Here is a 16,470-nt window from a genome sequence, read left to right on the forward strand (position 1 = left end):
TATACCAACTCATGTTTTTACGAGAAAACAATTTCTAGTGTAATATTCCAAGGAGGAATAAAAGAAAGCTTGGAAATTCATTATTTTTCCTTTTCCCCCTGGTTGTCTCGATTAAAGACTTGCAAGATGAGACGTGTGTGTGAGTGTTAAGTGGGATTCAGGAGAGAGCCACTGGTGAGTTTCAGAAAATGAGCACTGACAACAGGAGGGGGCCAGACAGGAAGGGATGCAAGTAAAAAGGAAGACTGGAAATAAGGGCTAATAACTTCAATGATAAAGGTGTGAAAGTCAAAATGGAGATGAGAAAGCCAAGCACAAGAGAAAAGTATATGGGAGAGGATTCCTCCACATAGTTCCTATCCTTAAAGCAGTCAGGCAGGTGGGGAGTCAGGCCCTGACCTAAGCCACACTGCACATGGCCAGGGTGGGCAAGGCTACCATGGAAGGCTGCCTGGAGGAGCTGACCTTTGAGCCAATGTCTTAAAAAATAATTCTGAAAAACTGGACAGGAAATAAGGTGTGACAGGAGTGAGGAGGAATGAAAAGTATAGTCGTTTTGAAGTCTGTGTGGGTGGAGTACGGTGAGGGGAGGCAGAAGGAGTTCAGGGAGGGTGACTCTGAGAGCCCGAGGATGGGACAGGGATGCATGGGCATAGGAACAAGTAAAATTTGAGTTCCTGATTCAGGTATTGGGTAGGGGACAACACCACCGTCTGCTGGAAGAAGGTCGCCTCAGGGCCTCTGCTAAGAAGACAGGAAATAAATACTGGCCAGGGTGAAGGAAGGATCTTGGTCTTCGTTTCTTTTTCGAGAAGAGAATGGGAGAAGTGAGCCTGAGATAGGAACAGGCTGGGGAGAGTGGGGAAAAGAGAAAGCTTATGACTCAGGGAGAGAATACTGGAAACTGGGAAAGTCAGGGCAAGAGCCCAGGGACAGAGAAGCCTCCCGAAAGCAGAATGAAGCCCCACAGGAAGGAAAAATGGGTGTGACACGCTGAGGCAGGTGAGCAGATGTTGCATGTGGAGACAGAGAAAAGAGAAGAGGTCACAACAGCAAAAGCACTGTCATGGTCACAGGGCACTTGGGTGGCTTAGTCGTTAAGCGTCTGCCTTCTGCTCAGGTCATGATCCCAGGGTTCTCCACCCCAGAACCGCCTCTGGTTCCCTGCTTCTCCCTGTACCCCTCCCCCCACTCATGCTCACACTCTCAAATAAATAAATAAAATCTTGAAAAAAAAAAAAAAAAAAGCCTGGTCACAACACTGACACATAGGTGTCGTGAGGGCTTGTGAAGACGACTGGGAGAATAAAGCCACATCTGACGTGACAGATGGAATATCTGGAAATGTTTAAAAGGAAATGTACAAACCCTTCCACTTTAGGCCCTATTCATGGCAAATGCTAGGATCCCACGTGACTTCTAGCTCAACGGTGTGGGTGTCTCCCCCGCAGCCTCAAGAACACGAAATGACTCACGTCCAGGTGGAGTCTGTCACTTGGTTCAACTGTTACTGGTTTGTGCAAACGTGGACATCTCTTTACTGAAAACTCGGATATTATTTTGGATACTAGATAGAGCAAGTAAAAAAACTTCCTAAAAGTAAAAGCACGGTTTGAAAAATTTTTCTATTCTCTCTGAATGTGGGAAGAAAACTGACCCAGCTTCCCCACCCTGCAAACAAATGAGCCTGTTTTCCTTACACTTACCTTATTTGACTTTTCCTATAGACTTACCTTATTTTATGGTATAGCTCCATTACCAATACACAAGAAGACCCCAGGAGCTTGATGGCATTTTACAATGTTTACATTTTAAATACTGTGCTCTCGCTGTCTTTAATTTTTTTCCTACCGAAGGCCTTTTTTTCTAATCAGAAATTATTTTTTAAAAAACTCTTTCAATGTTAATTTATTTTACAGGTTAACTAAATACATTATTTAAAAAAACCCTACTCTGCCAAATATAACAGTTGAATGATTTTATATGTGGTTTCCTGTCTTTAAAAAAATATTGTACATACATAAAACCTATAGTGAAACTACCTCTCCAGGAAGAGAACAAGAATGCTGTGTGGGTTTAATTGTCAGAACCATGAGGATGATTTGCACGTGCCCCTTGACAGCAGGGAAGCTCTTTTTTTCTTCTGTTCCACTTGTTATTTGACCAAGCATAGAGAGGACTATAAATGCATAATTATAAGTATAAAAGCATAATAGTATATGCATTTATAGATGCATATAAAATACAAATGCATAACTTATAAGTATAAATGCATAATTTATACTTATAAATGTATAAGTATACATTTATAGTATAAATGCATAATTTATAATTATATATATAAATGTACATAAATGTATATATATAAATTTATATATATACATATATGTACATTTATATATATGTAAGTATATTATAGTATAAGTATAGTATAAATGCATAAGTATAAATGCACAATTTATAAGTATAAATGCATAAGTATAAATGCATAATTCCTCATTCAAGTGTGGCCCCCATTGTATCTTTGATAAAAATGTATCTCTGATAAAATGAATAATTATATTAATTCTATAGAACTACCTGGGAATGAGATGGTGAGATACAAAGCGGATACACTCTCAAATCAAACAGGCAATTTGATTCAAGAGTCACTGAGTGCCTTCACAGGTCAGGCACCATGCATGCTAAGCAGTGAACAAGGTTACAGGGGATGCAAAAAAGGAGTAAGATGGAGTATCAGGGTCCTGTTGCTCTGCTAATGGATTTGGACTTCATGCTGTAGGGAGTAGGAAACAGCTGAAGCTTTCTGTCATGAGCACTGGGGGTTGCACGTGATGGATCACTAAATTCTGTACCTAAAACCAGCGCTGCACTGTATGTTAACTGGAATTTAAGTAACAACTTGGAAGAAAAAAAAATAATAAAACCAGACTCATGTTTTGCAAACATCAACTGTGGCAACTGCAAGGAGCAGGAATTGATGGGAGAGGCTGGAGGGAAGTCAGGAGGGTACTGCCACAGTCCAGGTAAGAGAAGCTGAGGGACTGGCCCGGAGGAGTGAGGAGCAGGGAGAGCTTTGAAGGACACTGTGGAAGCAGAATTGGCAGGACGTTATTATGATGGCTTGGATGAATGGTGAGAAAAATTAAGGTATGATGATGTCAGGATTTCTCGTACTGATGTTTGGCAATTAATGAGTGAACACAGGTTAGAGAAGGAATGGTAAAGAATTCGATTTTGGATAATTTCGGGCAGATACAAGACTCCCTGGGAGAAAGGTCCAATAATAGGCAGCTGGAAATAAGAGCATGGCCCTAAGGACAGAGAAGGAGGCAGAAAGTATTTACTTGGCAGTGAGTACCACGTAAGTAATAGTTGACTCAGAGATGAGGATTAAATATCCCCAGAGAAGCATAGAGAGTAAAAAGAGGCCTGAACATGCAACTCCCCAGGACATTATTATTTAAGGAATGGGCAACAGAAAAAGAGTCTGGGAACAAGAAAGAGAAAGAACAGAGAAAGAGGAAGGAGGATACAAGGAAGACAAATGTCCTAAAATCAATCAAAGGGAAAAGAAGGGGTGGGGGGAGATGGGAAACCACTGTCAATTTTTTCTTGAGGAGTCAGCAGGGAGACTAATGGCTTTAGCATGTAGGAGCTCACTACTGACCCAAGGGAAAAGTGCTTCACGCAGACGAATGAGTGGGAGGGCCCTGGATCAAATGGGAGACGGTCCCATGGAGGTAGGTAGAACATGGATGTCCCCCCCAAAGAATCTGGAGGTAAGCATGGTGACAGAGAGCATCCCTGGATGGCGCCATTGCAGGGGATTTTCATTTTTTTAAAAAAATATTTTATTTATTTATTTGACAGGGAGAGAGATCACAAGTAGACAGAGAGGCAGGCAGAGAGAGAGAGAGGAGGAAGCAGGCTCCCTGCTGAGCAGAGAGCCCGATGCGGGACTCAATCTCAGGACCCTGAGATCATGACCTGAGCTGAAGGCAGAGGCTTAACCCACTGAGCCACCCAGGCGCCCGGGATTTTCATTTTTGATCTATTTTCGTATTTGCCAATTTTCTGAGGAGAATGAACATCATTTCAGTAAAGAAAACAAAACAAAGAAAGGAAGTGAAAAGGAAGCCAATTTTAGAAGAATCTGGTGTCATGGGGTCCTCAGCCTTGAGAAGTGGAATGGTGATGTGGAAAAGACCTGGGAGCTGGGTTTCTGCACAGCATTAGCCAGAGGGCCCTAAGGAGAACATTTAGAACTTCTCTCTGGGCCTGGGCTTCCTTACACAGAAATATCGGAGCTGGGCTGGAAAACCACGAAGGTGCTTCCTTGTTGTAGAAGTCTGGGCCCGAGCTTGTGAGGCAAGAATATGTGTGTGAGGCAACACATTAGCGAGAAATGGAATTTAGGGAAACCCTGAAGTAAACTGTGTCAAGAACAATTAATTTATAATTTACAAATTATAAATTTATAATTTATGGTGCCAATTATCCCTCCAACTTATGTTCTATAATTTTTTTTTAATTTTTAAAAGGTTTTATTTATTTATTTGACAGAGAGAGAGATCACAAGTAGGCAGAGAGGCAGGCAGAGAAAGAGAGAGGGGGAAGCAGGCTTCCTGCTGAGCAGAGAGCCCGATGCGGGACTCGATCCCAGGACCCTGAGATCATGACCTGAGCCGAAGGCAGCGGCTTAACCCACTGAGCCACCCAGGCACCCTGTTCTATAATTTCTGATCTTGCTTATTCACTTTTCTTAAAGTGAGGAACCCTTGCCTCAATTATAACGTACATCTTTTTGTGTTCTTTTCTTATACCTTCTGTTTTAAAAATAAAACCCAGTTCCTACCCCCCGAGTCTCCTCTGTGCACCAATCAAGACAGAGAGCCGTGTTTTGTGGGTAAGGCCTGAGGGCTTCAGCTGGCAAGACTACATATGCTTCCTTTAGAGTGCCCACGGACGTCAAATTTTTATTGACCAATTATCACAGGCACTGAGGAAATAGAAGCACCAGGCTGTATTTCATGTGCATACCCTCTTACACGTGATGAGTGGCGTGGACTTTTTTTAGTCATTTCTGTTGCAGGTGCTTTTAGGCAACATACAGGAATGTCAATTAGTGAAAACAATTACGCCAGACCTAAAAAAAAAAAAAATTAGGTGGGAGCCAAGACGTAGTTTAGAAACAAAAATCCTATGACAGGAAAATTCAAAAGTACAACCTGGCGTGATGTCCTGTGGGAAGTGGGTGCCCTTCGGGCCATGGGTCTCCCACCTGTTCCAGGATACCTCTCGGGAAACACCCACAGACTCGTGACAGTGATCTGCTGTCTCTAGTTATGGGACAAATCTGCACACTGATGCGAAGTGTGCCTTCCTGCCATGCACCCCTCAGCTCCGGTTCTGTCCTCAGTCTGATCCCACCACAGATGACTCGCTACTGCTCACCGCTGGAATGCCCTGGGTACTGGGGAAACTTTGTTCCAGCCAATGAACAGCGTTCCAGCCTATATTGCAAATTCACCTTTCCTTTCTGAATTACTTTTCAGGAAGGATGAGGTCTGCGCTGTTGGTCTATCATCTGGAGAATACTATTAATCTGAGTCCTTGTTAAAAACTTTCACTTGAATTTCCTACACCACAGTTTGTTTTATTTAACAGCAGCTCCTTTGATTGGAGGAGACTAACTCTTTGAAGTGGCCTCCATTTAACCAATCTGTTGCATGAACCAATGTTCCCTCGCCCTCTGAAAAGCACCCTGGCCAGTGTCCTCAGCCAGCTGGCCGCTCTCCGGTGGGAGCACACACGTCTGCTCTCACGTGTTGGGCATGGTGCTGACCAAGGCTTGGCTGCGTTTATTCTGAAACATTCTGCGCCACCATATTGATTGTTGTAATTGTATAACTGAACAGTATACAAATCAATAAAATGTGCTGTAAGAAGGGTTGTTTATAGAACAAGATCAAGGTTTGGAAAGACTAACGTTGACTCGGTAAAAGCAACGTTATCAAATTAGGTGTGGATAAGACAACCGCAAAAAAAATTGAGAAAAACTATAAAAATCTAGAGGGATTTTACACTCATTTACTTCGCAAGGGACTTTACATTCTTACTCCCTTTAAAGTGGGTGATGTCAATCCTGCGTAATACAGTTTATGCAGGACAAGCCATGCAGGACTCTAAGAATGGACTTCTACTTGAAGAAAGACTCTGGCCCTCCTTCTAAGATTGGCAAATGAATATTCCTTTGTGCGCTTTAAGTTAAAATTTAAATACTTAAAAACTATATTATCTTTTTTAAGATTTCCAGCTTCAATCACCTTTTTATTTTTTATTTTTTTTTAAGATTTTATTTATTTATTTGACAGAGAGAGATCACAAGTAGACGGAGAGGCAAGCAGAGAGAGAGAGGGAAGCAGGCTTCTTGCTGAGCAGAGAGCCCAATGTGGGACTCGATCCCAGGACCCTGAGATCATGACCTGAGCCGAAGGCAGCGGCTTAACCCACTGAGCCACCCAGGCGCGCTCAATCACCTTTTTAAACAGCAGGTCAACTACTGGCCCTGAAGAAGTCAGGGAGAGAACTCTCCTGTGGTTCACAGCTGGCTGGTCTCTCAGGACCCAGACAGAGAACTGCTCAGATGAAGATGTCATCACAGACAATCTTAAGACTGCGTATCATCAGTTAAAGTTTGCCAAGAACTATGCAAATTGAGGTATAGTAGTCAGAGCTGCCAGGAACTATATAAATTAGTCAGATTATGCTGACATGGACCAACAAAAACAACTGGGTATGTACAATATTTAGCAAAAGCCAGAGACCTATGGGGGAAAATATGTAAGAAACCATAAATGGTTCACAGACCTGTACCCCTGGGGATAAAAATATATGTTTATAAAAAATAAAATTAAAAAAAAAAAAGAAACCATAAATGGAAAGATTAGATATAAACTTAAGAGGAAAAGAAACTATGTATCCATTGGCAGACAAGATTTATGAATCTGAGTATTCAAAATGAAGTTCTTTAAAAAAATGCAGGACAGTACATAGTGAGCTCTGACTGGGAGAGCTTTCCAGAAAGAGTCACTGAGAGGGCAATGACACTAAGGGAGGAAAAAAGCAAAGCAAGTGTTAGGAACTTTGTTACAGAAAAGCTTAAAAATAGGAGATGAGGAACAAGGCTTACAAAATGAATCACTGTAAAGATTTAAGAAGCAGCTTACAATGAATTACTCCCGTTCCCCCAAAATGGTTCAGGTGGTCTCACGATCCTATTAAAGCACCGTTAATCTCTAAGAAAAGAAATGAGCAAGCTTTAGGATCTCAGACACGTACCTCATTCAAGTCTATGAAGTGAATGAACCATTCTTTTTTTTTTTTTTTAAGATTTTATTTATTTATTTGACAGAGAGAGAGATCACAAGTAGGCAGAGAGGCAGGCAGAGAGAGAGGGGGGAAGCAGGCTCCCCGCTGAGCAGAGAGCCTGATGCGTGGCCCGATCCCAGGACCCCGGGATCACGACCCGAGCCAAAGGCAGAGGCTTTAACTCACTGAGCCACCCAGGAGCCCCTGAACCATTCTTTGATGTTGCTAAAACATTCTAGCAAAAAAATATCTATTTTGGAAAAAAGTCGTTAAAAGGTCTATTATTTCAGAACAGATTCTAAAAAAATAAGAAAGAGGTATCACTTAAGTGTTTAGATTAGAGCTTACTTCCTATAGAACTCTGCCATTAACGAATGGCTTTTACAGATAGGATTTTTAAAAAATTCATAAAATTCTGTGAGGTAAATACAACCTTTCTATTTTGTAAGCAAGAAAATAAAGACTCATAAAAGGTGAATGATATGCCCAAGCTTACACAGCTGGAAAACAGCAGCCCACCATGGTCATTCTAATTTAAAGTATTACAAAAGTTTGGAAAACAAAGGACTAAAGTTTCCATTAATTCCAATAATTATCTTTTTAAATATCATCTCTTCTTCCCTCCCACCACAGACTGTAATCATTTGAAGAGCCTGGTCTGTCACTCAACACGGGACCACACGCATTTAGCTTGACTACCTAACCTTCATGTGAATCATTCAATGACTGTACAATAATACGTGAATGACTTTAGTCAAAATGATACTGTGGATGAGGTGTTACTCTACAGAACCAAAGACAAAGAAGAAAAAGATACTTACCCAATCCTACTATGGGCCAGCCAGGTTACTGACTGCGTGTTTGTTTTTTTTTTTTTTTTTTTTTTTAAGATAGATTTATTTATTTATTTATTTGTCAGAGAGAGAGAGAGAGAGAGAGAGAGCGCGAGCTCGTGCGAGCATGCGCAAGCAGGCAGAGAAGCAGGCAGAGGCAGAATGAGCAGCAGGCTCCCCACAGAGCAGGGAGCCTGATGCAGGACTTGATCCCAGGACCCTGGGATCATGACCTGAGCCGAAGGCAGCGGTTTAACTGACTGAGCAACCCAGGCATCCCTGCGTGTTTGTTTTTGCTACTACAGGAACAACTGAGATGAAAAGTCTTTTCTCTTTAGTTCATGCGTTACAGGGGTGGTCACTGGAATGAAGAGTGACCCCAGTAACACTTCATCCCATCCCCTTCACAATGTTTTTGAACTGCTGTCTTTTTGTGTAATTCTGCACCCCTCATTTCTACATTTAATAACTAAGAATATGTGTAGGGGAAAATATTTTTACATTTTATTCCCTATTACTTACAAAGATGGTTATTTCACACAGAACAAGTGTACCCTGTCGAGAAGTAGTGAGAGCTCTCTTAGAAGCATGGATATAATCACCGAGATTGAGCAAGAAAGTCAAATGGCCAATGTTTCATTTTATTTGGCTCTCAAATGACCATTTGGTCTTTTGCTTCCCTTAAAATATAACCAAACTATAGCTACATGGCACACACTAAAAGAGTGATCTGGAAGTTGATTAATTTATCTGGAAAACCATCAGCTCTCCATTTCAATTCGTGCCATGACGACACAGACTAAATCAAATTTTAAACAAATGCAAACACAGCCACTCTCCGGGCCAACTTCTGAAAAAAACACCTTAACTCTTCCAAGTGGAAGTCTTTGTAGATCCTAAGAGGCCTATATGTTGCTTTTAATTTAGAGAAGTGTCAAGATACGCTTCTCCGAGGGCCAAGAAAGCAAGATTATGCAACCTAATGAGACAATGCCATGTTAAAACCTGAGCTGATGGCTGAGTTGTGAGCGGTTCCCAGTGAATGTTCTCATCATTTTGGATCCTTTACCCTACCCATGGCGTCTCTGGGTTGGAAAGCACGACAGAGGCCATCTAGCTCATACAGTCATCACTGACCACATCCTAATTCACTGATAAGGCAGGCTTGGAAAGAGCACGGAACTTCCAAAGACAGCAGTGTTCTAGGACATTTGGTTATTCCTTACCTCACTTCCAGAGCATGTGGCTCAAACCTGAATAGGGATAAGTCCCCAAGAGGAGCCACGGAGACTTACCTCCGGAGTCCCGGGAGCGGCACTGCCCAGTCATGGGGCTGTACTCCTGGTTTTCATCAGCACACACACACAGGAAGGACCCTTCCACGTTTTCACAGAAGGCTTCACCACACACCCCACTGAGCAGCTCGCACTCGTTCACATCTGGAAAAGGGAGCACAGATCAAGTCAGACGCATGCCTCCCTCCTGACGGCTCTCTATTTCACCAGTTGTGCCAGGGCTGGTGGTGTCTGCTGGTTCCAAATGGTCCCCCGTGAGCAATCAGAGCCTTCTGCTATTTTCTGGGGAAGGGGTTCCTCAAGACTGGGCTGCACAATTAGGTTCGTGTAAAAGGACCATGCATGAAAACACAAAGCCAAGTTTCCATATTCCAGTTCCACTTTATGGAGGGCCCTGGGATCGAACTGCAAGCGGCCTGTGTACACCCTGACCATTTAATTCTCTCTTCCTTGACTTTTTGACATAATGAGGTCTTAAAGAACAGGACAGTCAGCTCTCACTTTTGAATTCAGGAAAATTAGCAGACCTGGCATTTCAGAAACAAGAACCTTTCTTACATTCATTACAAAACTGTTTTCAATCTAATCATATATCTGAAAATACAATTCCCTAGTAGCCAAAATGTCCATACTTCAACAACCAGAAATCAGGTGTGTATCCCTTTGGGAAATGAAGGAAAGACCCCTGTAAATACTCACCAGGATTAGTCATTCACATGAAACAAACTATTCCAGGAACGTATCACAGGCTGTGCCTTTAAAAATTCTGCGGGTCTTCTGCAGGTCCTTTCTATTTTGCTAAGTGCTATTCATCTGTACTTAATACTTAACTAAAACATAGCCCAGGAATCTACTACCGAGTACACTTTATTCAATATTATGCGAGCACATAGTCCTAAAAAGGGCTAATTCTAACGTTTGACCTTGCCCAACACTACATTTAATGTGTCTCATCCGAAGAAATTTTATTAAGGAATGCCCAGTTCAACAAAGTCCTTGAATTGACATCTGAAATGCTCACGTATTTTATGCATTAAACACGTACAAACATCAGCTCTCATAAGCGTACTCTGAGATACAAAGTTAAATATTATATAAAGTTAAATATTATCCAAATCATTTAGGGGAAAAAAATCTTATTTCCACCTGCTATACCCAGTTAATTGGACAAAAAGTTTATGAATCTTGACTTATTTGGATAATTACCTCAGTTTTCCGTTTCACTTTGTATATAAACAGATATAAACCTAATGAGCTGGGTTTTGCTTATGAAAGGTATTAGAACATGAAGGAAAGCAGAGAGCTGGCATATTTAATCAACTCAGACAGTCATAATTTAGACCAGAAAAATTGACTTTAGAAATTTGCCAGTTCACATTTATCAATTTGGTAAATGTCAAATGGAACTTTCTACTTTCTAACTCGTATTATTTACATGACTCTTGGTATCTCTCCCACGAGAATGAATTCACTCAATCAAAAAAGTACTTTCTAGTTTACTTCTGCGGGGCCAGGCACTGGGGCAACAATGACAATGCAGGCGGGCCCAACTCCTGCCTTCACAGAGCTTAGAGTCAAGCCAGGGAAATCAGCCAGACAATCTCACAAGCTGTGGTAAGCGCTAAGAATGAAAAGTGCAAGGAAAGCATGTAACAGTGGACTTTCAGGGAAGGGGTGGGTTAGGGACGTGATATTGGAGCCAAGTTCCAGCTGAAGGATGAGGGGCTGATGGAGGGGGGATTGGCAGGTGTGGGGAGCGAGGGGGTAGGTGCAGGCAGAGTCCAAGTAGAGGAAACAGAATGGCTAAAGTTTGCTCTCAGAGCTGATTTGACTCTCAAATCCTACAGAACACCCAGCAGCAGGTGCATATCGTAGACGCTCAGTTAATATTTGGGGAGCATGAATGAACAGATGAAATGACACCTGCTGAGTTCGGTAAAATGATAACAAATATCCCTCCTCTAAGGATGTGTTTTGTGGGCTGAAACAGAATGTCAGGATGGGTTTGCTGTGCTCATCAGACTGGTCCGACATGAACCTCTACCAGGGGCTCAGGAGCGGACATGGAGTCAGCGGTGGGATATCTGCTATCTCAACAGGTCACAGTTAAAATCGGCCACGCACCTACAACAGGCCAACCATTAGTCCCAGCCAGGACAACAGACAAGGTTCTCAACCACGGGCTCTGGAGGCCTCGGAGAAGGCAGCTGCAGGCTGTCTATGCTAATGACAGCCCCACAGTTCGGCAGTACTGTATCTGAATCTTTGAAAGGTGTTCGGGAAGCAGGAGGAGGGGTCAGTGCCGAGCTGGAGTGGGGACAGCGTCTGAGAGGAGAGGGGCAGGATCCTCAGGAGGCAGTGGGATGAAACTCCACTCAGGCTAGGGGACACTGGGAAGATGTCTTCAGCAGAAGCAGCAAACAGCAGCCCCATCACTGCACAGCCGCGTGAGCAGCCACACACTTATTTACATTTTACGTCGTCGCGGGAGCGTTCAAGGTGAAGAAGGAGGTGCTGAGGCTGGGAGGTGGCATGCAGGTCACCTGACCTGTTTTGTCAAAACATTTAGACAGTTTTCGTTGCCTGCATTTTAGCACAAAGGAGACTAAAGCAGGAGTTGGAACCAGCAATGATGACAATGTTAGTTTTAAAGTGGTGACTACTCACGGGGGAGATTTTACCACTAAACTTTGGGGAAATCTGGTGCTCCCCCCGCTTAATCTGGATGGGAAATGAATTAGTGCTTGGAATTGCAGATGTTCAAACTCAGGAGTTACAGACTCCTCCTGAGACAGTGTCTGCTATGAAACGGACAGAGTAAGCATTAAGGAAAAGCCTCGTTACCTGTGATGTTCTGAATTTCATAGCCTTTCTTCCTTCCCCGTTCATGGCTCCTATTGCAAATGTTTTGTAATGATTTTGATTTAAAGCAATCACAGCTGATCAGAAAAGGAGATATAAAATGTGTTGTCTATAGGAGCATGAGCTGGACCCTGTTCCAGGACATGTGATGATATTCAGGATGCCTTCCAGCTCCATCAACCCAGACAGACTGGAGAAACAGAGTTGCACAATCCGAAGCATCATTTTACGGGTGTCATTCCTGGAAAATGAAACTCGTGCCAAACTTTTCCTTAACTGCACTGCTTAGGAAGTACATCGTGAAGACCCACGAGCCATACCACACACAGACAGCTGCCTGTGCAGGCGGGACTCTGCAGAAGGGCTCCGTAGCCACAGCTCAGAGTTTGAACAGATGTTCTTTTTTCAATATACATGGAATTCAGTTCTTCTTCTTTATTTCTTAATGTCCTGAGCAAGTTCAGAAGCCATCTTTCTGTACACCCCCCAAACTGGGTGACCACATCGAATGAGGATGAAATTCTATCCCAATTACCTTGCTTACAGTCTCTCCTGCTCTTGATAACTAGGGCTGCATTTCAATAGGTGGGGACGTGAAACATGTCGTGGAAAGAAATCTAAACACTCACCCACACACCCTTGCCCATCCTGTGGGGCCTGAAAGCCCTGATAACAGAGGCAGCGGAAGGAGCCGGGCGTATTGTCACAAAACCCGTGACTGTCACACACAGTGTTGTTTACACATTCATCAATATCTGCAAAAAAGACATTTCACATCAGACACAAAACACAGACTGACAAACACCAGATATTAATGGATCGACAGAGGTGCTCGATATACCTCGACTGGTATGAGATGATCATGTTTACACAGAATGAACTTCTAAAACATTTTACATAGAAATAAAATGTTTTGATGACAATGTCTTCATAGACAAAGGCTGGGCTCTGTGAGAAAACATGTACTTTTCCTCAGGAAATGTTTTCGAACAGAAAGAGCTGCTGGAATTGCCACTGTTTTCTGCCTGCTTCCAATCCTGTATTTCCAAGGAGAGTAGATTCTCCCACCAGGGAAACCCGGCAAAGTATTGTCACCTTTCTGAATCATGGTCAATGCTCACAGTTCTTTCTGCAGAGGTCGCTTACTCATCCCTATAGATAACCTTGGACAAATCTCAACAGCATTTTCAGGAAGGGAGGAGAGAAGGAGAGGGAGGAGGAGAAGGGGGGTGAGAGAAGGGAGAAGGGCGGGGGAGGGGGAAAACGAAGGGGAGGAGGAGGGGGAGGAGAGATAGGGAATCTGATGAGTTCAGCAGGGTACCCACCCAGTCTGACCTATTCAAGTTATAGCCACTCAAGGTCCTAAATGTCAATGCTGCGTCCCCCACACCCCCGTTAGCCAGTGGCCGACTTGTAAATTCACGTGTTCTCTAAAAACTTGATGATAATGGTCTTATGCCTTTTTTTCCCTAATAAAAATGTTCTCATAAAAGGGATGTCTCAATTATGAAGTTACAAACAGACTTTTAGATATACTTTTTAAGATTTTATTTATTTATTTGACATAGAGAGAGAGATCACAAGTAGGCAGAGAGACAGACAGAGAGAGAGGAGGAAGCAGGCTTCCCGCTGAGCAGAGAGTCCGACACAGGGCTCGATCCCAGGACGCTGGGACCACGACCCGAGCCGAAGGCAGAGGCCCCAACCCACTGAGCCACCCAGGTGCCCCTAGATATACGTCTTTATCCTTACAGTGACTGACTGTAAGTGACTGACCTCGCCTTTTCGTTCCCCTTCCCTTTTTCCTGGTTTACTGCCATACCACACGCTTTCATCTGTCAGGTTCTGTCCTCTCTGCTTCTGGATTACACGCTCCCCAAATACAGGCTTTTGGAGAAACAATGATGAAAATGCAATTGCTGCATCCAAATACATGGGAAGATAACAAATGATTTAAAAAAAATGGTAAGTTAAGTAGCCCTTAACGGAATTTAGTTTGGAGGAGTTAATAAAACTGAACTTTGCTCTTCCTCAATTTTTAAAAAAGTTTTATTTGTTTAAGAAAGCCCTACACCCAACACAGAGCTCAAACTCATGACCCCAAGGATCAAAAATCACACGCTCTTCCCAATGAGCCAGCCAGGGGGCCCTGCTCTTTCTAAATTGTTTAATGTCCAGTCAGGAAACTTTCCAGAAGAAAAAGAAAATGAACGCAATGATGATTTGGGAATTGTTTCGCTTCCCTTCCTAATTTTCCAACACAATCAAGCATAAGTCCAGAGAGTGTCTCACTTCTGCATTGTAAACGATGAGGGACCACCCACTTTTGCTTTACTCAACTCAAACAAAACTGTCCCTTCTCCTTTCAAAGCTGGGCTCTCTCCCCACCACGCTCTCCTCCCTTGAGTCCTACCTGCTCGCCCTTCTCTAGCTTCCTCAGTTCCTCCTCCCTTCCCTGACTTCGAACATGTTAAAATCTCCTGGAATAGCGTTCACTTCACTATGAGGTCACCTACTATACTTTCCCATTCACTCTACTGCTACAAAACGTCTCAGAAGAACTAGCTATATGCATTGCCTTTGTTCTTCACGTACCTCACCAGTAAAAAACAAACTAGTGACCACACTACTACTAGTAACATTGGTATAGTCCTAAAATTACTGGGAGGACTCAACAAAAGAACATGTGTAAAGTGCTTAGAACAGTGCCTGGCATGTGACATGGGAAGCGTACACTACGGGCCAACCATTGTTAATGATTATTCCTCCCCCTGTTCCTTCTTGACCTACAAACTCACTTTCTCACTCTTTATTCCATGAAGCTCCTCTGAGAAAGGCCACCAACGGCTGACCCGTCCATAAATCTGGTCATCATTTTCCAGTCAGCAGCCACCATCATCCTTGACGTCCCAGGCTGGCCAACTCCCTCTTTGAACTCTCTCTTTCCATATCCCATGACAGAATATTATTCCTGATCGACGTTTAAGCACGTTGGCTGGCCCTCATCCTTCCACAGTCTGAAGATGGGGTCTGCCAGGGCTCGGGCTCCCTGGACCTGCTGTTTCCTTAGCGCTGCCCTGTCCCACCCTTTCCAGACAATCTGGACTTCAATTACCACGGCCCTCGGAATGAATCCCAAAGCTTTATCTCCAGCCAGGATCCTTCTTAGTCTTAATCATTTCCATTTCATCTTTTACTCTAATCTCAAACTTACCAAGCCTGAAACCAAATTCACTGTATTATTCCTAAACCACACTTCCTGAGCTGACTGACAAATCTTATTTCTGCCCTTTTTTTTGCCTCTATCTCCTACCTCAACTTGAACCAAAAACTCAATGACATTATTTCACATCTAAAAAAACTGACTTTGGGGGCACCTGGGTGGCTAAGTGGGTTAAACCTCTGCCTTCGGCTCAGGTCAGGATCTCAGGGTCCTGGGATCGAGTCCTGCATCTGGCTCTCTGCTCAGCAGGGAGCCTGCCTCCCTGTCTCTCTCTGCCTGTCAAATAAATAAATAAAATCTTTAAAAAAAAATAAAAAACTGACTCTCCCCTGTAACATCTAACAGAGATGACATGCAGTAAATCTGTTCTGATGGGTTTCCAATGTCAGCATAAGGCTATGATTTATTTACTGACCACAACAGTGAGAGGAGTAACTACACAGTATCATCAAATCACTTAATATAGGCCATTACTAATTTTAGACTTCCGGAAATGGGTATTTGTCTAAGAAACTATTCACGGAGCCACAGGATTTAAGAGCTGGAAAGAAACGCAGAAATCCTTCAAATTACCAATTATACACTGATGATTTCCTAATCTTTCTCAAAGGTTGACCTCCAGCATTTAAAGCCATTTATTTGAAACTATGGGACACTTCATGACAACTGAGCTGTGACATGACAACAATCACACCCATCCTCACTTCACCTTCATTTCTCCTATACTCTCTTCATCAGAGACTCCAACCAGTCACCCTAGCTAGAAATCTAGGAGGGATGCTTCCCTCTCTCCTCTGTCATGTCCCTAACTCATTCTTCACTAACAGCAAACCTGTCAGTGACATTCCCTTTTTCAGAATATTCAGTATCTCTTCGTGGCTGC

The 16,470-nt window shown here is 43.0% G+C and overlaps 1 protein-coding gene across 14 annotated transcripts in view; it reads right to left on the reverse strand.

Annotated features, from left to right (window-relative positions):
- Positions 1-16,470, reverse strand: part of LTBP1 (latent transforming growth factor beta binding protein 1) — a 405,463-nt gene that overhangs the window by 37,210 nt on the left and 351,783 nt on the right. For 8 of the 14 annotated variants that reach the window (XM_047745652.1, XM_047745653.1, XM_047745656.1 and 5 more), the window contains 2 exons: positions 12,994-13,119; positions 9,503-9,646 (listed from right to left, as the gene is read on the reverse strand). In XM_047745652.1, coding sequence (XP_047601608.1) covers positions 9,503-9,646; positions 12,994-13,119 — 270 coding nt within the window. The remainder of the gene's footprint in view (positions 1-9,502; positions 9,647-12,993; positions 13,120-16,470) is intronic. The other 6 variants (XM_047745654.1, XM_047745657.1, XM_047745662.1 and 3 more) reach the window with 1 other exon arrangement.

This window comes from Lutra lutra, chromosome 9, assembly GCF_902655055.1.
Source record: "Lutra lutra chromosome 9, mLutLut1.2, whole genome shotgun sequence".
NCBI classification, from domain to species: Eukaryota; Metazoa; Chordata; class Mammalia; order Carnivora; family Mustelidae; genus Lutra; species Lutra lutra.